This window comes from Mesocricetus auratus, unplaced genomic scaffold (genome assembly GCF_017639785.1).
Source record: "Mesocricetus auratus isolate SY011 unplaced genomic scaffold, BCM_Maur_2.0 Super-Scaffold_100046, whole genome shotgun sequence".
Lineage (NCBI taxonomy): Eukaryota > Metazoa > Chordata > Mammalia > Rodentia > Cricetidae > Mesocricetus > Mesocricetus auratus.
This window is the reverse complement of record NW_024429223.1, coordinates 6,257,530-6,282,676: the sequence shown is the minus strand read 5'-3', so window position 1 is coordinate 6,282,676 and position 25,147 is coordinate 6,257,530. Positions and strand designations below refer to the sequence as shown.

The following is a 25,147-nucleotide window of genomic DNA, read 5'->3' as shown; positions in this document are numbered from 1 at the left end:
GGACCGATAATCCCAAACACCATGGAGGTGGCTGGAGGACTCACAACCCCCAGCAGCAAAGCCTGGGGCAGTCTGAGGCATTCCCCTAGGAGAGTTATACTCAATCATTCCACTAGACAGAGCTGCTGACAGGGTCCGAGGTTTCCAGTGCCACCCAGCTGCACGGGGAATGACTGTCCATGTCTCCAACAGAGTCAGACCTCAATTGGGAGAAGCTGGACAAACCCTCTGCCTGGCTTCTCTTGCAGAATTCTGCCCATGTCGGCAGCTTGGGGCTGTCACCGTCAGTGTCCAGATGCAGTGACTTTGACCGTGAATCCATTCAGCACAGGTGGACTCAGCATTTGCTTGCTGGCCAAACAGAGGGAGGGATCTTGACCATCCCTCCGAGCTGCTAAACTTGCTGATAAGATTTTCCTCGTCATTTCTTGCCCGACTCCATTCAGGCCAATGTTGTGCGAAGTTTGCCTCCTGAGCACGCCCAAATGCATCCTTTGGGGGAAAGAAATGTGCGGGGGAACAGCTGGGATGCTTCCAGCGGAACATAAAGCCCAAGGTTCCTAAGCCCTCCCCGAGACACATCACTGCCATCTCCTAGGTCCACCCGGCCAGAACGTCACCCTTTCGGGGGCTACGCCCCTCTCTGGAAGCCCAGGAAGCAGGAAAGAAATCAGCACATCCACCAGAGGGTTCGGGTCAAAGTTTTTCAAGCCACTTAAAAATTATGGAAAAAACCCTAAGCCGAGAAGCTTTTTTTTTTTTTCTTTAAGGTTTACCCTATCGCCACTCTGGAGTACTTACTCGCCGGGAGGAGGCAGGAAGTGGCTGCCCACTTCAGGACCCAGTCAGATTACAGTGACTGGGTCATGGAATGGATAGAGATAACACCGCAGAGGGCAAGCGTGGGTGGAGGGCCTTCTGATCCTGCGTAGCTGAAACACCCCTGAAAATCCCAAAGGAAGGGACGAGAGAGATGGCTAAGTGGCCAAGATTGCTTGCCGCTCTCAGAGGTCCCAAGTTCTCCCTCCCAGCACCCATGTGGTGACTCAAAACTGTAATTCCAGTTTCAGGGGATTCTGGGCCTCCGGCCTGTGGTCTCCTACTGTACTACACTCACACACACACATACACACAGATAATAAAAGTAAATCTAGGTTAGGTGTTGGTACATGCCTTTAATCCCAGTACTTGGGAGGCGGAAGAAGGTGGGTCTCTGTGAGTTCAAGGCCAGCCCGGTCTACAGTTCCAGGACAGCCTCCAAAACAATACAGAGAAACAAAAAAAGTATCTAAAAGGAAAGAACAAGATCCAGGAAGATGTTCTGTAGTCTTAGGCCCAATGAGACTCCAGCATTTAAGTGGACCATGTTGATTTCTAGCAATAGCTCGTCTGTCCTGGGTCAGAGCAAACCAAGGCCTCTTGTGAAGTTTAGAGATGCTGTCCTGGTCGTGTGTGTGTGTGTGTGTGTGTGTGTGTGTGTGTGTGTGTGTGCGCGCGTGAGCGCGCGAGAGAGATGTCTTTCCCAAGAGCATGGAGTAAAGGGAGGGGTCTGGTCTTCTTATCCAGTTCCCAGGGCCAGCAAAGGGTGTTCTGAGGTAGGAGACGCTCATTCACGGATTCATTCATTCAAATGTACGTGTGTAAATGTGCTCATTTCCGGATGGGTGTGCGCGTACACTCGGGTCTCTGGCCCCTTCTGGAGGCTTGGCATAACATTTGATGTGAGTTGAGAATAAAAATGAAGCCTCAAGGGACGCATGCTCCAAAATCTCACGTTACAGGCCAAGGGAGCAGGTGTCCCAAGATAGGATCCCATGTTCGTGAAGCACAGAGAGGCGTGAGTGTCCAGGCTCCACTTCAGACTCTCCACATACCTCACCTCACGGGGACTCGCTTGTCTTCTGTGCAAAGGGGCAGCATGGTTCTCACCATGGAGGCGTTTCTTAGGGAGCTATACCATGCTCCCACACACACAGGCGATGCAGAGGGGCTTCTAAAGGTATTTCGAAAGACCAAGAGCCCTGCTGGTACTTTTAGTTCAAAATGGGGTGGGGCCAGAGAGCCGGATGCCAACATCTGTCAAGGCCTCCCAGGCAGCTCCATGATGGTTTTTTGCAAAGAAGAGTCCTCACATTAAGTATGCACGCCAGAATTGTGAGCAAACTGCGCTTTGTACAAATGCCAGCCTCTGGTCCCCGTCCCAGACCTCGGGGCCCAGCACTGGTGCCTCCCCTGACTCCCTTGCTGTTTGCCTCGCACGGGGCGAACCGCGAACCGACACCCCAGCATGCGGTTCAGATGCGTAGTCCTGGGAAGCATAAACACACGTCCTCTGTACATCCCTGCGGCCCTGCCCTGCTCACCTCAGGCCTGAGTCAAAGCTGCACTCCCCTACCATGCCTCGTCTGCAGACTCCATCAAGATGCACTCTCGTCACGCCCAGGTGCTCTTATGAAGAGCTTGCGCACCTCGGGTACCTGCCCGACTCAGCCCTGCGACTGAGCAAAGCTGAGTAAGAGCCAGTCGCTGTCCACTTGCTGAACCCTCCTACCCAGACCGCACTGACTTGTGAATCGGGATCCCAGGGTTTCCGGTCTGGGGCTCCAGACATGTGTCCCATCATACTGCCAGGGGTTCCCTGTCCACGCAGCAGTGCCTCTGGGGTGCCTGAATCTCCAAGTAGAGAAATAGCCCTTATAAATGTGAAGTCTGCCTCTTTCTGTCTACAGGGCTTTGGTTTTTTTTTTTTTTAAGACTTTTATTTCACATATACGAGTGTGTGTCTGTGTACGTCTCTGCACCATGTGCTCGCAATGCCCCACGGAGGCCAGAAGAGGGCACTGGATCATCAGGAACTGGGGTTACAGATGACCGTGAGCCACTATGTGAATGTCGGGAACTTAACTCAGGCCTCCCCCCCCCAGTGCTCTTTAACTGCTGGGCCCTCTCTCCAGCCCCATGCTTGTAGTTTTGATGCAGCCAAGACAGCTGTGGAGAAAAAGAACCAAAGGGCACAGAAGTAGCCAAGGAGGCCTCAGCCGCTTGTGGCAAGCATTGAGAGCTCTTGGTGCCCTCATTTGAATGTGGCAGGTGGAGTGTCCCTTAGGTCAAGCACACAGTTCACATGGTGTCTCCTTCTCAGCACCTGGGCTGTTTATGTTCCTGTTCCAAAAAGCCCCGAAACACCCTCTGCTTTGAGGGTTGGGAGCCTCTGCACGGTATTCCCAAGACTAGATGCAGCGAAATGTTTTCAGAGATAGAACACAGGACAAGGGGATGGGGATGGGCGTGTGTGTGTGTGTGTGTGTGTGTGTGTGTGTGTGTGTGTGTGTGTGTGTAGGGGAGGGCACAGGGCTTAAGCTTCCTAGGAGAAATTATTGTAGATTTTTACAGAGAACGGTGAGCTCAAAGCTATCATTACTACTCCTCCCTTCCCCAGAGCTTTCTGGGTGCGAAGTCTAGAAAAGACCCAGTCTTGCCTGCAAGTTAGGGGACTGTGTTTAAATCCACATTCGTTTCCCTCATCCTCTGCCCTGCATGTAAGTTATCTGTTAAGGGACTCCCTCTTCATCACAGAAAGAACAATAGAAGTTGGGTGTTGGATTCCAATAAATATTTAATTCATGAAAATAATCTTATATGTTCCAAAACACACTCTAAAGCTATTTTTGTTCTCCAGAAAGCGCCCATTACAGGTAAATTACACAGCTTACTACCTCAGCATCAGGACTGCCATTAGTACAAATTTTAGGCTCGACAAAGACCAGTAGATAATGTTAATTTCAAATCCAGAAACTAAATATACTCCGTGCCTTTTATTACTCCTTTTTCTCTTAAGTTTTATCGGTTGCTTCTCATCTTAACAATATGTCTTTACATCCCGCCATCACACTGCACCGTAATGATATTAATATTTTATAGAATCGGTATTTATAGTTCTTTATTTAGAGACAATGCAGTAGGTCTGCAGATATCAGAGCCCGTCTGGAATGGTGCCCTCCAAATAATGATGAATTGCTTGTGCGGAATGCCATTTGCTAATTATATCCATGATTTACTGTGGAGCAAGGCTTAAATCATTCATTTCAGTCTTGCGTAACAGTGCCATAGAATTTTTAGGTTTAAAAATGGTTTCCATGTGTATAATTTAAACAAATTCTAGCGCTCTTGTATACACAAAATATCCGAAGCCACTCATTTGTTACATGCTCCGTCTCTTTAAACTTCTACTTTTAATGATCACTGTGGTCGAAATTATTATGCTTAATTTTCATAATCATAGCCTTTAAATCTACAGCCGTTCTCACATGTTAGATAAAGAAAAAGATAGCTAATTGTGTGTAGATAGTGTGTCATCCCTCAATAGTCCCCAATGGTACAAAATCATTAAAAAAGCTTAAGAGCACAAATTATTCTTCTATTAAAAAACAGTCGTTCTCTAGCTAATTATTAGTTTGGGCTGCTTTGTTCAAAGAACAAATGTTGATCCTTCTAGCCTTGTTCCGCACACCAAAAAATGAGATAAACACTTGGTTTTTCTCTTCCGTCGATATCTTGCAGGTGAGAAACCCTACAAGTGTCCTCACTGTGACTACGCTGGCACGCAGTCAGCGTCTCTGAAGTATCACCTAGAACGACACCATCGGGAGCGGCAGAATGGAGCCGGGCAGCCCCCGAACCCGGAGCACAAAGATGAGACCTCCAGCAAAGCGCCTTTGTTTATGAGGCCAGACATCCTGCGCGGGGCCTTGAAGGGTCTCCCCGGAATCGACTTCCGAGGTGGTCCCGCCTCTCAGCAGTGGACACCCGGCATGCTCTCCTCCGGAGATCACTCGGGGCAGGCCACTGGCATGTCCTCAGATCTGTCCTCAGACGCGTTGAAGAGCTCCGACCTTCCTTCCAAAAGCTCGCACTTCTCAGAGATCGGAAGGGCTTACCAAAGCATCGTGAGCAACGGCGTGAATTTCCAAGGGTCCCTGCAGGCGTTCATGGACAACTTTGTCCTCAGCTCTCTGAAGAAGAAGGACACAAAAGACAAAATCCCATCCGATGCCCATTCCATGAAAGCCCACGCTGCTGCTGCTGCTGCTGCTGCTTCTGGGGACGGTGGAGAGGAGAGGCCCGGCGGGAAGCCCTCCCAGCGCAAGTCGGAGAAATCTCAGTACGAGCCCCTGGACTTGTCGGTGCGGCCGGACGCCACCACCCTCCCCGGCTCCTCCGTGACCGTGCAAGACAGCATCGCGTGGCACGGCTGCCTGTTCTGTGCGTTCACGACGTCGTCCATGGAGCTTATGGCCCTTCACCTCCAGGCCAACCACCTGGGCAGAGCAAAACGCAAAGATCACCCCGCAGGGCTGACAGTCAACTGCAAAGAGCAGGTGCGCGAGGCCAGCAAGGTCTCTGGGTCGCCCTCCATGCAACCAAGCAAAGAGATGGCCCTACCCAGCGCCGTGGGCGCTCTAGACCCTGCTCCCGAGAAGATGGCCCAAGGACCGGCCAAAGAGACTCTAGGAGACCAGAAAAGCGGTCAGTGGCCCAGCCACGTGGACCCCGCCTTTTGTACCTTTCCGTCTGACTTCTACAAACAGTTTGGCGTCTACCCCGCAATGGTTGGCTCCGGGGCCCCAGGCTCCTGCTCCAACAGGAACCCTGCTGGGAAACCCCACCCGGAAGATGATGCCCCACTCCTGATCCCGGAAACCGCAAACAAAAACGCGGCCGATGACCTCTCAGATATTGCCTCCTCCGAGGACATGGACTCCTCCAAGGGAGAAAACAATGAGGATGAGGAGATTGATACCGAACCGGAAATGATGAGCAAGCCGGTGGTGCTGCCTGCTCTCAGCAAGGATGGCAGCAGCAGCAGCAGCAGCGAGGGCGTGGACGGCCTGCTGCCCCCAGGCGCCTCCCAGCCCATCCAGGGACTGGTCTCACCTTTAGCTCAGCCATCAGAGGAACAGTGGCACAGCCCAGGCCTCCTTCCTGCCCAAGACCCCTCGGCGGCGGGGCTGCCAAAGCCAGAGCGGGGTCCCCCAGGGCTGGAGAAACCCATGAGCATGCTGTCGGTCCTCAGGGCCTACAGCGCCGATGGCTTAGCAGCCTTTAACGGGCTTGCAAGCAGCACAGCAAATTCTGGATGTATCAAGAGGCCAGACTTGTGTGGTAAGTTTTAGAATCCTCTTCCTTCAGTTCATTCCCCCCCCCCAAAAATCACTGTTAAATTGTGCATTTAAAAAAACAATGGGGTTGATGTACCCATTAGTAAATTTTAGACTGAACCTTAAAACAATAAAACAGTTTTAAGTGCTGTATATACAGTGTAGACAATCATGGAAGTCAAGTCTCATTACTTTTGGGGTCCAGCTTTCTGTGCAATGCCTGTAACGGAGGCATGGGAAGGAAACAGTATGAGCTCTCCTCTCTTTCATCTATAAGTTGAGGAGGGAAAGAAAATTCACCTAAAAAAGCAAAAGTGGGTGACTTGCAAACTTCCCAGTATTTTAACTCATTCAAAAAAAGAAAAAAGAAAAGAAAATGCCTAACTCGTGTATTTCTTTTCCAAGCCAAATCTACTTCCCTAGGCTCCTTTTATTGACTTAGAGGATACTAAAAATCATCACACTAACCGTGGCGAGGGACTGTCTCTCTAAATTAGGGAGATGGCTTCGGGATGTTTGTGACTCACCTGTGACATATCAAATGGCTGTGACTGTGACTTTGGCCTTCTGCTGTTGTTGCCTTCTGTCTGTCTGTGTCTGTCTGTCTAGCCTGTCTGTCCGTCTGATCTTGTGTGGATCAGCACCCCTTTCCCTCCTTGAAGAATACTCTTACCCATAGGAATTCCAGATCCCACAAAGCACAATGCTAAACCTGAGCTGGATGGAATGGATACTGGGCTGGGCAGGGAGGGTCAGCATCACGTCCTTGGCACCCAGGTGTTCATGTGTGGAAGTCTGACCTGCAAAGAGGGTCCCAGTGTATTTATTGTTCCCTGCGTACCCCCGCCACGGAAATCCCACCGCAGACAAGCAGCGCGGGGTGTGCCATCCAATTTACGCATGAAGTTCTGAGATTTTCCACCCTCCTTCTGTGGAAGGGAGCGAGAAAGGGAAAGGGGATGGGTGGGCCCAGGGGAACACTTCTGAACCCCAGCATCCTGTTTCCCTCAGCACGGAGCGGAAGGCATGAAGCTAGGCCGTTTATAATCTGAATCGATAGAGTTCTTTTTGTTTCTCCGTCACTCCCCTAATTCACTAAGAAGTGGATCAAGCAGTCAGAAATACCTTTTTGAATCGTCAGAAATCACTAAATGGATTTATGACAGCTCAAAAAAATATTGATGGTTCCTTATACTGAATGATTCACACAGCCCCATTAGCCAGTACCCCGGATCTATTTTTAACCATGTGCAATTCATTACTCTTGAAGCTGTTAAAAACAATATTTAAAAGAAGGGAAGGGATTTATATCTGTTCAGTTCCCCACCCCTTCTGAACAGAATGGTATTTAAATCTTTTTCTTTTATTTTTTTTTAAGTTTGGTTGCAGTGTTTTTATAATTATTATTATTATTGTTGTTGTTGTTGTTGTTTGAGGGTTTTTTTTTTAGTCTATTTTCAGTTCTTTCAATTACCTACATAGGACCATGGCTCTTGCCAGGAATATGCACATCAGAAAGGATCAAAACCTGGCATGCGCATAAGCTCATTATTATTGAAATGAGCGCGTATTACCCCCATTAATTTTCTCATCTTCCTATCAGTGTGGAAGAAAGTCTGCCTGCCTTGAGGAAGCTTGTCCAGCGGTGTCTTTTTGCATCCTACCTTGGATGGAGGGGGTAACATGGAGAAGCGGGGGTGCTGGGTCCCCTGGGATTTCCCAGAGCTGGCAGGAGTTTCTAACCCCTCCCCAGATATCACTCATATGGCATTCCCATGGTATATGTAAAACACTGTCCAGTACACTTCTTAGGCAGCAGACCCTGGGATGCCCCTCTCTTTTGAAGTACATGAAGACCTTTGGGCCAGCAAGGTAGGAAGGCTCTTTGGTGGGCTTCTCCAGTCAAGGGTCCAGCTCCTTAGACTAAAGTATCAACCCTCATTCTGGCCACTGGCCACCTGTTTTCAGACAGCATCACTTCTGTGTTTCAGTTGGCCCCGTTTCTTCTAGAAGCTTCTACTGTGGGTTGGTAGCGAGTGGGATGTCTCTTCCTGTCTTCTGGTCCCCAGGCATCAGGCCCAGCATCATAAATTATAATCTGGTATCCTTGCTGGGTGTGGTGGTGTCCTAGAACCCAGAAAAGCCATAGTCATCCTGGCTGAGAATTGGTATTTCAAGAGGGAAGCCGATGCAATTTTCCCTTCCTCCGTCTAGTTTTCTCTCTTGCTTGAAATGGTCTACAGATTGTCAGTTCCAGACTACCACCAGCTTCAAGGCATGGTCCCTAAATTATATCCAACCTTTATGTCTTCTCTGCCCCACTTGAAGTAGATGTGACTTTGCAAACAGGTCCAGCCAGCAGCTAGGCTTCCTCATGGAGCTGGGCTTTGCCCAGTCCATGCCTTATTCCCAGATTTCTTATCCCAGAGTTTAGAGCCTCATTTCATTGGGTCAATGAGCCTCGAATCCTGCTTGGGTGCAGTAGGAATTCTGGTGGCTGTAGCTCAAATTCTTCTGTGTAAGGAAGAACTCTATTTTCCCACAATGTAGAAGCACCTGAAAACCAATCCGTAACAACTTTGCCTGGGTCACGTAGACAGACCCCCACAGAATCAGGAACCCCCTTTTGAACCCGCCAGCAAATCATAAAATGTGTCTTTTCTCCTTCGTGTGTATAGGACTGTGTGTTGGAAGTTGTTCACCCAGGTGGTACACTAATTACTGCCCTGTTGCTTCCTAACTTTGAGAACTTTGGTCCTAAGTCCCCAGGTGTTTAGATCTGAAGTCCTGGCCAGTGTACACTTGCCATTTATAACTAATATGTTCTGGCTTGGCTGCAGCAGAGCAGGCTGGGGAAGAGGCTGGTCCATCCTTTTCGTGACGACAGTCCCATCGTAAAGCAAGATAGTAACTTTTCAAAAGGACCGTGCTTGGGGGATGGTATGTCGTCAGTGTGTCAGGGACTTGTTCTAGACGATCCTATGGGAGATCCCAAGCCATCTCAGAATCAGTTGGAGGGCAGTTTATTAGGCCGCTGTCAGAGAGGGTCAGATATCACTGGTCTGATCTCATTACATGATATCCCATTCTGGCCAAAACTTTATAGCTTCTGGAGGTGACTTAGGATCCAGGGATGCCCCCACGCTCCCCTCTTCTGTTGTACAATGTGAACACACAGTGCAGGCAGTCCATAGAGCACCTGGAGATCACAGCATAGAAATGATGAGAAACAGGATTTGTGTGTGTGTGTGTGTGTGTGTGTGTGTGTGTGTGTGTGTGTGTAATCAACTAGGCCACCCCAACCTTGCTTTTTGAAACTGAGACAACCAGTCAGAGCTGCCTAGAATTTCTGTGTTAGCTTTCTCAAACATGGTTTTCTTTGTCCTTTCTGGGTCCTCGGGGCTAGGAAGATAACACATAATTCTTGTCAAGTTAAGGGGCCGGAAAGAAAAAAAAAGCACAATTCCTCTTCCCTTTGCTCTGCCCTGGAGTTGCTACCACTCAAGGAAGCCTAGTCCCATGTGGGAGGATCCCTCAGCGTGTTGATCCTGGTGATCCTGTCAGCAGTAGGGGTCAGGTCAGGTGATCCCCCGGTGGATGGGAGGAAGTCAGTGGGAAGACAAGGCCACCAACAGGAATAGCTCTCCAGTATTCCCAACGCCTTAGTCTCAGTGAATTCTAAAACTGCCTCAACCCAAATAACGGAAGGAAGGCCCACTGCATTTTACAAGGATGAGAGAGTGGGGAGCCTAACCTCCCACGCCAAAGAGGCAATATCAAAGCCTCGCTATGTCACACGTTCTGAAACGTATGACGTGGCACAATGGAACACAGTGACCAAACCAAACCATCTTCAAAGGTGGCTCCTGTCCTACCGTGACGTCTCTGCATTCACTGGCAGCCTGAAAACATCCACCATTTTTTTTCCCTTCAGCTATGCAGCCTAGGGGTCCAGGTCAACACATATTTCCCCGGCAGGGCAGGGCTCGAGGGTAAATGCAACAAGTCTTACTTTCACTCCGCTCTGTCTGATGACGCTTAAGAAGCCGTAGACGGTGTGACTGTGTACCAGTGAAGCTTTTGCGAGTTAAAGCCAGGGACAGGCTGGAACCGGAGAGGCTAGAGTTGGCAGCCCCTGCTCCTCTGTGAAGAGGGGTGTACTCCCGGGTCACCGCCAAGAGTAAGAGGTGGAGAAACCTGCCCTCCACTGCCCCGGCAGGCAGAGAGAGATGAAGTAGGCAGAACTTCTGCCAGCCAAGGAAGTATAGGGCTCCATCTGCCAAGCAGACCTTCCATAGGAAGCCGGGGGCATGTGAGGACTTCCAGAGGGGTAACCTTTCCGGTCTCCCCACAACACCACAGGCAAAAAGAGATGGAATGGCTGTGACTTAAGCTTTTTTGGCACAGCCGGCTCTCCACAGTCCAGGGAGAAGTTAAGAGCCTGCGGCAGATGGCCCCCAGGACAGATGAGCATCCACCTGGAGGTGCATACAGCTGGAAGGTGACACTATATCCCAATGTCTTTAAGTTGCCCTTTCCCCTTCAGCACCGAAACGACATCAATGAACGTGATGGAGAGTTTTGTTTCCTCATTCCCCCACGCCAGTCAGTGCACAGGAAACTCATCACCGTGATGTCCCCAGCCCAGCGGCAACCATTTCTGTTTTGGTAGTCCCATCTTCCTTGTGTTTTGTTTTGTTTTGTTTTTCCCAAGAACTGGCTGAGGCCTGTGGCCAGGTAGAGAACCCCAAGGCAGCTTTTTAGTTAGGGTTTCTATTGCTGCAATGAAACACCATGACCAGCAGGGAACTTAGGGAGGAAAGGCTTTATTCTAGCTTACACTTCCAGGTAACGGTCCATCACCGAGGGAAGTCAGGACAGGAACTCAAGCAGGGCAGGAACCTGGAGACAGGAGCTGATGCAGAGGCCACGGAGGGCGCTGCTCACTGGCTTGCTCCTCATGGCTTGCTCAGCCTGCTTTCTTATGGGACCCAGGACCACCAGCCCAGGGATGGCACTACCCACTATGGCCTGGGCCACCCCCATCAGTCACCAACTAAGAAAATTCTCTACAGAGTTGCCCACAGCCAGATCTTATGGAGATATTTCTCCACTGGGGTTCCCTTCTCACAGACAAATCTACAAATCTAGCCTGTGTCAAGCTGACATAAAATTAGCCAGTACAGCAGCCATCTCTGGTATGTGAATCACCACAAATGTCGAATACAAGGCGTACAGACACCTACCCGAGCATGGGTTGTAACGCATTGCCGGTGGTAACTGTCACACGTTATGTCCCTAAATCTAGTAGGTTCCATTACAAAAATGACACATGACAATAACCACAAAATCCCACTCTGCAAAGTATGTGAGTGCCTAGACAAAGTCAACCCAATCCTGGGAAGGGTGGGAAGAAAGGTTGTGGAGAGAGCTGAGGGGCCCCTGCTGCCCTATCCTGGGCTTTACTGAGAGCCTCAGGAGCCTGGAGAGACTGGACAAGACCCTGTGTTCCCCTCTCTGTCCTTACCCAATTTTCAGATTTGTCCCAGCCTCTGTGGTCCAGCCCATCCCCGGGCATAGTGTTTTCCTGGTCGGAAGGGCCATTCGACCTACCCCGAAATGCAAGGGCAGAGCCTCCCACGTCCCGGGGAAATCATCATACTTTGTGCTTGTCTGGCCCCTCTGGGGACCTCACACCTCACTATAGAGTCTGTATCTGGCTGGCTGGACCTGACGTCACAGGTGGCACCCTGGGGAGGCTCTCCTCTTCCCTCTCCCGGAGGGAGCTGCGTGCCTGTGCGATGGCTGACAGAGACAGCCCCACTGAGGACAGCTGTTTCCACCCAATCTCACAGCGTCCTTTCCCTCTCTCTCTCTCTCCTTCCCTCTTTTTTAAATGGAAGGGAATGGGGCTGGTATGATGTCGTTTGCAAGGCAGGATGACAGAACTGTGGTGGGGGGATGCCATTGTGTCTGCAAAATGGTCCACTCGTCACTTCGGAACGAACAAGCGGATGGTGTCTGTGAGTCGGCAAACACTGGTGACATTTAGCCTTGTTTATGTTTCTTGCCTTTTGCTGCTTTTGCTACCGTCTGAATCAACATTGCCCCCAAAATAGGAGAGAAGTCTGGTAGAGTTCATCTTGGTGGCTGCGTCCATATTTCTTTTGGGATTGCACAAAACCAAAGGAATCGCAGCCAAGTGTTTTTGTTTTTCTTGTTGTTTTTTTTAAATCTGTATATTTCTCTCCTTTGATAATGAGTTAAGATTGGGATCAGGGAGGAGAGTTGAGGAGGAGTCAGAACAGACACATCCTGGTGGAATCCAAACTTTCCTCCTCTTCCCTCTGTTGGTGTGTGGCAGTGGGGGGGGGCGGACGGGATGGCTGAGCTCAAGCCTTGGCATCTGCTTCCTTAGTCTGCTGAATGGCAGACTCAGGTCACATGTCAGCTGCATAAGGAACCAGGATGCTTCTTTCTTTCATTTTTTTCCTTCCTTCTTTCCTCCCGTCCTCCTTCCCTCCTTCTCTCAGATTTCGTATGCAAAGCCCAGGTTTCAAATAAGGTAGTAATTATGTCCTACTACTTAGTGCTGATCAACAATAACCTCTATACCTAAATCCTGGCCTGCTCTAACCACGTAGCCTATTCCGCTTTAGCCAGAGACAGAAAGACCAAGTTTTATAAATATCACCTGCCATCCTTCCATTAAGCAATAGGGACTATGGCCCCGCCCTCACTTTCAAGCACCCCTAGCCCCAAACAGTTTCTGGATTAATAAATCTACACGTTTTCTTTCAGGTAAGTGACAACCCCATGTCCTAGTCGCTCTGTCTGGACTTCCCCTTGTCTGTTCGTGCTCCTTCGTGGTGGTTTATCTGCAGCTTGTTAACCGTGCAAAGTCAACAGAAGAACGTATACACACGTTTTGAGTAAATAGTTCCTACCAGCACAGGTATGTGTGTGCACGCAGCACACCAGCCTACAGCCTGTGTAGAGTCAGGGCGGCTAAAAAAAAAACACGTTGCCCCCCTCCACCCCCATTTTTCCTGGTAGTAATGGATGTAAATGCTTAGGAACCTGAGGGGGAGAGGAGAATCACTCCATGTCGCAAATCCCGACTGACAAATCCTGGTTGGGGGCAGTGTGTGTGTGTGTGTGTGTGTGTGTGTGTGTGTGTGTGTGTGTGTGTGTGTCCTGCCAGCTCACCTGACTTCACAGGACCGGGCCCCATAATGGTCTTGTCAGCATTCCTTGCTTGTGTCTGATTGTCATGTATTTTGTAACACTTTAGAAGAATACAGAAAAGTGCAGTAATTATCTCTCTCCATAGTATTTAAGCAGAAATATTGCTAGTTTAATATTGTGTCAGGTCGTCGTATTAACCAGGAACAGGTGACAGTAAAACCCCAACGAACAGCACTTTGACATCCACAACTCAAAAGCAGCGATGGAAGCGAAACGTGTAAACGTGTACCAGGTTACCCTGTGCTTTGGAATAGACTGTTGTTGAAATAATTAGAAGATATATTAAGGTGTTCCTAGTAATGAAGGCATGTAAGTTATCATAATTGTAGTTTCCTGCATAAGTGTCAAACTCTATCTTTCCGTGTGCTGTATGCTGAGTTACAAGTTAGGTCATTTATGAATGGAATGTAAAACAATACTAAAAATGCTTCAATAAGTTATCTTGGTATTGCTAATAAAAAAAAAAAGCTGTGAAACATTAGTGCAGTTTTGAGTCATTATGTTAATTCATGCCACCACACTCCCTCGCCCCTCACATTCTTCTCCCAGCGGGGAGCCTCAGCAGGACACTGCAGGGGGACAGGCTCCTCAACTTTTCCATTCATCTTCAGGTGACCCTTTATCGGGCAACAATTCACCAACAGGCAAGGAAAGCCACTTCCCTGTCTGGGTGGGCTAACTCCAGGGGGCGCCAGAGAGCCCAGCAACACATGCCCATCTCTGTATGGCTGTCTTAGGCGAGTTTCTGAACCTTAGGATCATTCACAAGACACCCCCACTCAGGGGTAGGGGAGACAGGCCACTGTACCCAGTGTCAGAAGCGTTGGAAAAGGGCTCCTCGGGTCTACCCTCCAGAGAGTCACGTGTTTCTCCATGCTGTGCAGGGTCTGGGGAGTCTGGCTACATTTTCATCCTACTGAGATGTTCTGGTCATCGCCTGTTTGTTGTAACAGGCTTGTTCTCACCACTCCCTGCCTCTTCACGAGCGAGGAAGAAAGGAAGGGATTTATGGATTTTTTCTTTTTGTTTTTTGTTTTTGGTTTTTGTGTTGCCTGCTTTCCCTGTCTCATGAGCTGAGCTTTTTTTTTTTTTTTTTTACATATTTACATACCTCCCAATCCTGCACACGCTATACCCTTTCTAGCTGGTCCCCTGGGAACAGGGCATAGAATCCAAGGCTCCAAGAACTGCTCAAATCCTCAAAGGAAGTGCCCAACAAGGTGGGGTGGGAGAAGAGAAATGCCCATTAGAAGTTGTTCTCAACCTTGGCCTCGGTGACAGAGCAAAGGCGTCACCTCATCTAGATGAAACAGTCTGTCCGGCATGTCTTTACACCAACCATTCATTGCCTTGACCACACCCCCCCCAGATCTCATTGCAGCCTCAAGGAATCTCTCACTAGGGGAAAGGGGTAGAGTTAAGACCTGGGCAGTAGCTATGGCTAGACCCCTGTAGGTCACACTGAGGTCGCACTGCGGGTTCCAGTGTGTGTGGGGCGGGAGGGTTATCCCCAAATGCCTAAAGAAGGTGACGGAAGGAACTGTCCCCTCCGGGTACCAGACTCACAAGGCTACAAGCGAGCAATGCCTGCTCTACCAAGGTGCAGGTTGAGCTGCCTCCAAGGGGACACAGGAGGACCTTGTTGAATGCTCCTTCCTGACTCCTCTTGAATCTGGGGAACTGCCCTGAGAGAAGCGGGATGCAGGAAGAGGGCGAGTTCATCTAGGCTTTCCTCTATTCTTCTACACACCTCCTCAGGGTGTGCCTTCCCCCCAAAAACCACTTCCCCCAAACCCAGCAGACAGATCCCATCGCATCTGCCGGGTTGGGTCACTTTGGCTAGAACAGGCGTCCGGGGGTGGGGTGGGGGGACGGGACCCTGATGCAAGCCCTAAGAGTTCAGAGCTTGGGAGGGGCATGACGGAGTGTAAAGGAGGAAGGAAGCACAGACGGATTCCTTCATCTTCCACCCCCAACACTGACAGCTGGGAGGGCTCCCCGGAGCCGCATATCCAGGCAGGCATCTGCTGCTCTGTCTTCCTTCTTTCGGGGGACCAGTCCCTCTCCTGGGGGTCCCTAAGCAAGAAGGCTCGGTAGCATTTCCTCTCCAAAAGAAGGGTATTTCCTGAGTCGCTCCCCCGTGGTAACTGGTGGAGCTTAGAAGAGACCGCCATGGATTCCATTGCTTGCGCTTTTGTGGACCCAGCCCTGGCCTCCACCCGCCTCCCATTTTGGGACACCCATCTCATCACGCCATGTGCTGCTCCTACCTACCTACCCCTGCCCCCTTCCTCCTCAACCGTCTCCACCTCTGGATCATAAACAATTCCCACATCACCAGTTGAATGCTCTTGGGAGATTCCTGTCTGATGCCTGCAAAGGGAGCCACATACACATAGACCCATGCCCCTGGTCAGCTTCATTTCAGAGCTCTGTACAGAGCCTGGTAATTCTCCTTCCTATTGGCTCAAACCCCTTCCCCTCCCCCCTAACACACACACACACACACACACACACACACACACACACACACACACGATTGTACAAGCCCCACAAGTTCGGGTTCAGATTTGGGCAAACACAAACCCCTTTGGATCTACGTTTACATTGATAGCCAAGACCCTTCCCAGCATGCACTGTGCCGCATGGGAGACCCCCAAGGAGTCCCCATCTATGGAACGGAGTATCGAGAAAGTGCCTACGGCTTCAGAGGCCAAGGAAGGCAAGGAGGTTTGCAGGAAACCTCTCCACTTGTGTCTCTGTTCACACGTTTTGGAAGTCTGTGTACTTTAACAGAATTTTGATACTCCAGTGAAGGAGAAAAAATCTAAATTTGGAGGCAGATTAGTGTGTGTACATACTCTGTTTTCCCTCAAAGGAACTTCACAGTGATTACATACACAGGCACACCCTGACAGTGGTGTCCCTGAATGCATGGAGTCTGAGTCCATTCCCGGGTCAAAGTTGGGGGGAATCCTGTGAAGTAGGTTCATCGTCACGAATCGCCACCCGTATGCACTGATGTTGATGGGTTCTTGGAGGAGTCTGTCTTCCTGTTCTGTGCTGCCTAGACACACTTATTTGGCCATAGCTGGTTCACAGGGTTAAGTTTCTTTCTTGAATTTCTGTTGTGAGATTTACGTGAGATGCTCTTAGTTATTCGTATGAAAGGAGAAAGGCAACCGACTAACTTGGGAAGGCAAATTGCTGTTAATTTACCAAATTATTGCTTTTTATATGATGGATACGTTGCTTTTCTGTCTGGGGCTCAGTAGTTGGTATAACCTGGGAGGGGGCCTGGGGCTAACTACTCCAAAGTATGGCCTATACCTCTGTGGTTGGTTAATTAAGAGTTCACACTCCAATGAGCTCTTTTGTTTGTTTGTTTCTTTGTTTTGTTTGTTTTGGTGTTTTTGAGACAAGGTTTCTCTGTATAGCCCCGGCTGTCCTGGAACTCAACTCTGTAGACCAGGCTGGCCTCAAACTCAGATTCTCCTGTCTCTCTGCCTTCCGAGTGTTGGGATTAAAGCCGTGTGCCACCTTCTTGTTAAGGAGAGGGAGCATAATTTTTTGAGTCCTTTCAGATTCCCTTGGTGACACGGTCAGGGTCATCCCAAAGCAGGTCTTTAGGTCACAAGTGGATGCAGGAGAAAATTGAGAGTGGTTCGTGAGAGGGGGTGCCTTCATGAGCAGGCCTGGGATTTTTTTCCCTCCCTTATGGCTTTATTATGCACCACACAAGACCTGCCAGAGCCAAGGGTGAGAGCGCATGAGTTAATGCTGTGTCTCCCAGTGGGGAAAGCAAACTGAAGATATTAGATGATGAGAAGCACCCAGCCTCTTGGCTTAGGGGCAAGTGCACTGGGGTGAGGATCATAGAGTCAGTCTGGGGTCAGGTGACTAGGCATCGGGCAGCAGCATGCTCCAAGGGGCTCAGACAACTCACTTCTCCTTTGGGGCTCCATTTCTTTGGGGAGCAGGCAGTGGGATCACCTCTTCAGTCTCCAATCTAGGTCTACACCCTTCATGGCCTCCCTGTAGCCTTCCTCTTCAGTAGATACCCTACACCCAGTGAGTACCTTAGACCCTAGGATCACTGCCCCGACCACCCCCTAGGATATGGGAGGACTCTGGCATTTCCACAAAGCATGGTGCTTCAACAAACAGGACTCCAGCTTGAGCAGAGACGTTCACCACTGTAGGTCACAGGACGTGTTGGGGCTCAGGGGGACTTCTCCTCATCTATCAGATCACCAATGAGTTTCTCTTTGGATCCCAGAAGGCATTTACCACGGGAAAAACAAAAGGATTTTTAGCTTCATGAAAGGGAAAGGAAAAAGCTGAGTCTTTGCTGCGTTTTTCTCGTTTCAACCTCTTGAGAAGGCATTTCTTACGATGATTAAGGATTCCTAAGCAATTTACAGATTATTAGCCTGCTAAGCCAGTGTGTCCCTCTCTTGGACATACATCTGCCATGGCTGCTACTTCCGCCCAACACACACACACACACACACACACACACACAGAGCCAGTGTTCTGGAGGGGGCGGGTGGCACTGAGAGTCTGCCTTGCATGGGTGGGGCACAGGGGTCTAGCCACACCCTTCCCTTCCTAGGGCTTTTCTGTTCTTTCCATCCTTGGCTCCTTGCAGGTCTTGGCAGAGTCACCTCTTAACCCTCAACTGGGAAACTCGGCCACCTTTAAGAGAATAGGACGATCATACGTTATGCACAACTTACAGACAAGTCACCCTCCTCATCTCCATCACTTTAGGACTCATGTTGGCAAGCAGGTCCCAGGCAGGGTGCTGTATAGACCTGCCACAGGCCGGTGATGGTTTGGGGAGACCTGGACACCCGTTCCTGCCCACCGTGCTCACCACTTTGAAGTCTTCTGTCTGCACAACTGGACTGAACACATCTGGAAACCTGGCCCCATGAGACCATCCCTGGAATCCACAGACACAGTCCCCCTGTTCTAATTGAGCTGTTTTCCTGCTTGCTGATGGTCTAAGGACTTAGGAAAAACAGCAACACCGATCTCTGGTGGCCTGGCAGCGGGAACAAGGCTGCCGCTGGGTGGATTTCCTTTACGTTAAAACTTTGGGCTCGAAGTCTCTGTCCTTTCTAAACCACACTCGGGGCCACTGTTTAATTTTAAATCTCGAGGGTGGTTTTCTTGGGGGCCCTCTGGGGGTAAACATGCTTACATAAATTAAGGACCGAAATTCCATAATGCTGGGGTGGCTTTTAGCCATCTCCAGTTGTCAGCAGGAGGTGCTTCATGAGGCAGGCGGGTGGCAAGGCAGGAATCGAGTGAGTTGACCTCACTGTCCCGGAAGACACAGGTGGGAGGGGCACTGTGGTACTACGGGGCATGATGACTCCTCCGAGAAGAACATTAAAATGTTTGAAACTGCCAAGTGCTAAGTCTTCAGAAAGGTACCATTCCCATAGTGTTGAGCAGCCCAGTCCTACCCTAGGAGGGGGGGGGCAGCAGATGGGAGGAAAGAGAAAACAATAGAGGAACTAGAGAAAAGGGAGAGAGAGAGAGAGAGAGAGAGAGAGAGAGAGAGAGAGAGAGAGAGAGAGAGAGAGAGAGAGAGAGAGAGAGAGAGAAACAGAGAGAGGAAAGCAGCCTGGGCTGCAGGGAGTACATGTCTGGTCTGACAGGCCCAGGGAGAGAGGTGCCTCTCTTGGTGAGGATGTGGGGAGCTATGGGTCAGGTAAGGTTCTTGAGCAGAGCACCTGGTGGCCAGGGCCTGCCACTCCAGCTGGTCCCCTTTTCCCCACTCTGCTCCCCAGCAGCCAGTTACTGGAGGAAATGCTGCAGCTTAATCAGAATTATTTACAAGATAATGGTCCATTGTTTGCACTAAGACAGATGTTGTCTGTGGGAACTTTGTGTTTTATGCTCTCTCTCCCTGCTCTGCCTTGCCTGGTGCAGATGGGATCCAAGTAATGTGAGTTATTATTCGGGACAGAAACTCGGAGGCTGCTTCTCTGCAGCCCAGACTCCTCCGGGCCATGGAAATAGCTGGCTCTGGGGTGGGCAGGAGTAGAGATGGCTACTGCTGGCTGCAGAGCCAGGCAGGGCCCTCCAGCAGGCTGTGATTAAGAAGGTCATGTTTCCTTGAGGGGCGGGTTGGTGCAATCGCCTTGTCCAGGACAGGAAGGACTCACTCTGATTAAGATGTACTTGCTATGTGTTGACATCTCGAATGAGGGTGGCCATCTGGTCCTGCTTTGCCAAAGGCTAAGGGCAGTCCCCCCTCTCTCCGGAGGGGGCTGTGCGGTCCTGCTCCCCCTCTTTTAGTGTCCAGAGGCCTTGCTCTGGGGTCTCCTGGGGTCACTCGAGGAGTCGGCTCCACTGGGCTTAAGAGCCTCACTCTCTTGCTTCAAGGTGCAGCTGGTCAAATGAATGCCCGTCCCTGTGGACTGGCCAAGGAGGGAACTTGTAGATCAAGAGGGAGTTGGGGTAGGGGTGGGAGTTGGAGACTCGCTCTGTGTAGAGATTTGCTCTCAGCTTCTAACACCAAATCAGACAGGTACCCTGACTTTTGGCCCACCTTGTTATACAGACCCTTGAGGTCAGCCGGTCCTTCAGTAATTTCTGAGTTTCGGCATGGACAGCCTCATCTCCCCATCTTAGGAATGAGAAATTGGAGGCCGAGACAATTGGGACCACTGGATCCCTGAAAACATCTCACAGCCAAAGCCACCGCCTTCCCACTATAGTGGGGGGGCTCTGTGGGGGCTTGGTCACTGCATGCAGGACTTGGGGGCAAGTAGAGTCATCCCTTGACATGCACATGTCAGACACCAGCCCCAGAGCCTAACAGCTGGATAGCCGGAGGTAATGTTTATCCGGGCTAAACCACTGAGCTATACTGCCAACCCTCTGTTAATTTTTTTGAGACAAGGTCTCAAAAAATGACCTGCACTGGTCCAGAACTTGGTGATCCTTCTGCCTCTGCTTACCAAGTGCGAGCTGTGACTCACAGGCATGTACTTACTGTACGCAGCTCCTCCACTTATTATTTGTTTTAATACAATGTATTTTCTATGTCCAGCAGTGGCCAAGAACAAGCACACAGATTACAGTAATGTGTGTGGCCACCTTGGGATGTGCGGATGATAACTAGAAAAGGGAGTGGCTGGTATAAACTAAGAGAACATACCCCTGGCACGTGGGTGCCCCGAGGACAACGGCCACTTGCCTCATGCTTGTCAACCCACATGCTACCCAGAAATCATTTCTTATTTGTGAAGGGAACAAATATTTGGAGCATCTTGGTCATGTTGAAGATGACAGTCTCCTGCCATAGGAACGGCTCTGGAAGACCTAACAGAAAGACCTGGTCCTTTTGGTTATGTAACTAACACTCCAAATCAATGTTAATGTGCATGCTCACGATAAAGCCAGCGGTAGCAGCACAGCCCTGTGATTTCAGTATTGAGGAGGTTGAAAGAGGTTCGAGGGGTTCAAGACCAAGGCTCTGCTACACAGTGGACTCTGCCTTAAAAAATTTCAAAACTAGAATTCCATAGTATGAGCCAGGGCCAAGTTATATTCTCTATAGATGATAATACAAGTCACATCCTTCCCATGCATCCCAAGGGAGATGCCATCCTATTATTCTGTTACTTTCAGGGACTGGGGCGGGACGGTGACGCAGGAGAGTGAATGTGAGGGGGTGCTCAGAGGTGCTCTGAGGTACTCCCTGCCTTACCCCAAATCACCTGCAGCTCAGGCGGAGGCAACCCCTGCTCAGTCGCTGGCTGCTGTTCACTCGCTGCCTTTAACATCCCTTTGGGATACATCAAAACTAAACTGGCCAATAAATAAAAGCAGCCATTTCTGCCAACCTGTGACTCTGGGTCCCAGGAAAAGAGAGGACCATCCTAGGCGTCAATTTCAACTCCAAGCAGAACCTAAGATCTTTCGTACAGAGAGACTGGCAGGGCTGGATGGTGCCTGAGGCCAAATCTTAAACCAGACGTGTGACCCCCCAGTGGCTGCGTCTCTCCTTTTATTTTGACCTCATGGTTTCTCCAGTGTCACGGTCTCAAAGTCAACGCATCTTAAGACCGTATCCAGTTATTTCTGGGGTTGGGGGGGGGGAGGTAAAAACTCAGCCCTCTTTTTCCCTGAAGCAACAGGATCTCAAGGAAACCTGACCCCCCTAACCCAGCAGTGATCCCCTAAGGGGCAGCAGGGATAGAGAGTGGGTGGCCCGGAGCACCAGAAAGCCCTCCAGGCTGGGCACTGCTGCCGCCTGCCCCCAGCCCCCAAGGACAGGGACAGCAGCAGAGGTCAAGCTGGGATAATATTTATCAACCTCATTCTCATGCTGTCAGCCTCTGCCCCAAACCCCAGCGTCACAGGAGATCCCGACTTATATCTCTTAAGGCCCCCGTGGAGTCACCTCACCTGTGCCCAATTACAGTCTGTCAAGCTAGGGAAGGAGGTCCCCTCTGTGGGTGGGATCCTAGGCCTTTGAGCCCATTCCTCCTGTCCAGCCAGTTAAAACTGTTGAAATTGCAAACCAGTAATAAAAGGATCATATGTGTTTCCCACCGAACAGGTTCTTTAGGGCTATTACGATAATTAAAAACATATGGTGCTGTGCTAGTCGGAGGGAAACCACAGATGTACAAATTAGGTATTATAGAAGGGTTTTCTGCTTTTGCCCTTTTAAAAACGTCAAGCCGGAGAAGTTTAGGGAGATAAAATGGCAATTGCGCAGACAGTGGGTAGCGTTTTGCTTTTAAAAACCGTTAAATATATAAGCTCTTGTTTTTAGACTTACTGGGAATAAACAGCTTCTGGTAGGGGAAGAAGAGGAGAGAGGCTTTGAGGCTGGAGTTTGCAGGGGTAGGTGGGCAAGGAAAATACCATCCCACCTCAGTATCTCAGATACCACGACATCGCATGCATTTTTTACACTGAAGAGAATTACATTAACTATCCAGTTGCACTACATACAATCGATAGGCACAAAGATGCTGGGTGGCTTTGTTTGGTTTAATTTTGACATTAAACTTTTTAAATTCTTAGATGGCAAAGACGCAAGTGTCGCGTAGTCTGGGGACATAATTTGTTTTCATTTAAAACATGCAATTGGTTTTGAGAAGGTGATAAGCATTGCTAATAAAGAGAAATTGGGAAGACTTCCAGGGTCCTTGTGAGTGGCCTGCTGGTGCGGCTGTCCTGTGGTCCAGTTGTGAGGTTCACAGTTCTGTGGTCCAGTCCTGTGGTCCAGTTCTGCTGAGGTCGGCACAATGAGATGGCCTTACTTGGGGGCCACAGAGACAAGAGGCACTAGTTCGGTCGGCAGCCAAGGATGCAGGATTTGGGTGACAGGGCTGCTCTGTAGGGGAGGCAGTGTGTGACAGGTCACAGGAGCTTGGCCTCTAACTCCTCTGGCCTCAAGGATAAGGGCTAGCTACATAAGGAAATCAATGCCAGCCAACAGGAGAGAGTAATCAAGAGGTACCACTACACCAGAAACCGCCACTGAACCTCGGATGACTGACTACCACTGATGGAACCACAATGTATAGAGCTACTGAAATTATTAATACTGAACAGAAACAAAATTTGTTGTCGCTTTTTCCTCCTCAGCACTGGGGACTGAATTAGTTTTCTTGGGCAGATAGGATGTGTTCACGCATATCTCCATCCCTTTAAAATTAATTTCTTACTTTTATTTTGAAATGGGATCTCACTTGGTTGCCCAGGACAGCCTTGAATTAATTCCGTAGCCCAAGCAGGCCTTGACCCCGCAATTCCCCTGCCTCAGCCTACTGACTAGCTGGGATTACTGGTCTTTACTCTTAGTCCATCCTACCCAGTATATATCTTTGTACTGCTGTACTGTGGTGTCTGTTGAATGACAAACTTCGAAGAATCTGATGTTAGAAGGCTCCAGATTAGAAAGAGCCCTTTCTTGGTCATTATTAATGAGAATGGCCTGTGCTGTGTACCTTGGCTCTGTCTTTGATGGTCCCTAGGTCTCCTATGCTGTCGTCAAAGGGCTATTTGTCATCTGGCGTCCCTCCCTTTGGGGTCTGTGACTCACCCTTCCTCTCTGCTTTGGCCCCAGACTAGGTAGGGTAACCTGTCTTCTCAGATAACACTATCTCTCTATGATCAGGATGAGAAAGGGGTCCCTCAGACATCTGTGAATATGGCTTCTACAAGTGGCAGTGGCTCCCAAGGGTGGTGGAAGGAATTTTCTTCCCCAGTGGACCAGGGGGGCTGTTCCCCACACTGGACAACCTCTCCAACAAAACAACTAGCCACCCTAAGCATCTACCGGACGTCCCATGGCTGGGAGATCCCCATGTTCAGGGATGACGTGTTCCAGGCCTGCCAGCAAAACACATGCTTGGATTAAGCACTGGCCAGCTAAGAAACAGGGCTTATTACCCAGCTCCTGACATATCATGCCATGTGACTACCCAGACATCCAGCCCTCTCCAAGCCCTGCTTCCTTTGGACCTCAGGCCTTGGTGTGAAGGTTACCGGCCGACCGAGTGAGTTTGGGAAGTGGGAAGTTTGAGCAAAAGAACGAGCTCGTCCTCCCAGCTCCGAGGAGCATGAGGGCGTAGGGAGGGTAGCGGCTATGCTGGCAGCCTAGAGCCCAGCCTTTTCTTCTCCCTTGAGTGATAGCAAGCCTAAGATGTTATTGTGCACGTAGGTATTACCGCTTTAACTTTTACTGAGGTAAAATAACACCTTGTCACTCAGCGCAAGTACCAATCACAAAATGAATTAATTGTAATAACTGTTGTCAACAGAACAAAAGACTTGTTGCTTTTCTAAGCAGATTTCAATGCACTGAGAACTATATACAAACGTTCCCATTGGGCAGGCTGGCGGAAACCAGTCAGAACATAATTGTATCTGTCTATCTCTTTACTTTGTTTTTAAGGGCTAAGGATTCCAGTTAAAAACCTATATTTTAAACATATCAATAAATATAGCCCTTTTTGTGCTTAGGATGTCTACTCAAAAAACATGGAGTCTTTAATAAATTGGCCATGAAAATAGCATTTGCCGTTGATGGCTCCAAATAAGGGCCAGCTGCAGAGGCTGCCTGTGGACTCTTAAGTCATGAAGGGAATTATGCCCAATTACCTTCCCATAAAACACCCTCTCGTTTCTGGAAGTTATCAAAACACATCCTGTGGACAAGTGGTCAGTTGCCCCCTTGCTCCTCAGAGAAGCACAAGAGGCCTCACGCCAGGCCCACCGGGCGCTTAAGTGCCTTCGTGGCAGCCTGGGCAGGCTTGTTTACAGCCACACTTTTTAAAGCCCCACACACCCCGCAAACCCCGTATTTCTAAAAAAATTATTTATTTTCGCATTCTAGCTTTCCCACATCTTAGCACACTTCTCTCTTGAAGAACTGAAGAAGCCCTGGAGTTGTGTTCTACAAAAGAGGCTCTGCTGGGAGGTCGAGAGGACAGAGGGGAATGGGGTTTGGTCTCCTCAGGGTCCCGTTCAAGTTGGGAATCCAGTCAGGTCATTGGGTGTGTCGCCTCTGTCAGGTGGGGGAGAGTGGCTTGCCTTGGACGGTGTGTGGGGGGCTTCGGAGCCTAAAGAAAAGCGTGCCCTGGACCCACTTCTAAAAGTGGATGTGTCCACTGCCCTCTGTGGTGGGATTCTCAAGAATCATAAGCACTCTAGCGAACCCTGGAAGGTCCTGTGGGAAGCTGCACATCACGCAGCCA

General features: G+C 49.7%; 1 protein-coding gene across 8 annotated transcripts in view; it reads left to right on the top strand.

Annotated features, from left to right (window-relative positions):
- The window catches only part of Znf536 (zinc finger protein 536), a 454,586-nt gene that overhangs the window by 288,036 nt on the left and 141,403 nt on the right, over positions 1–25,147 (top strand). For 7 of the 8 annotated variants that reach the window (XM_040735416.1, XM_040735410.1, XM_040735411.1 and 4 more), the window contains one exon: positions 4,561–6,162. In XM_040735416.1, the coding sequence (XP_040591350.1) occupies positions 4,561–6,162 (1,602 nt within the window). Of the gene's footprint in view, positions 1–4,560; positions 6,163–12,959; positions 13,888–25,147 lie in introns of those variants that run through there. The other variant, XM_040735417.1, reaches the window with a different exon arrangement.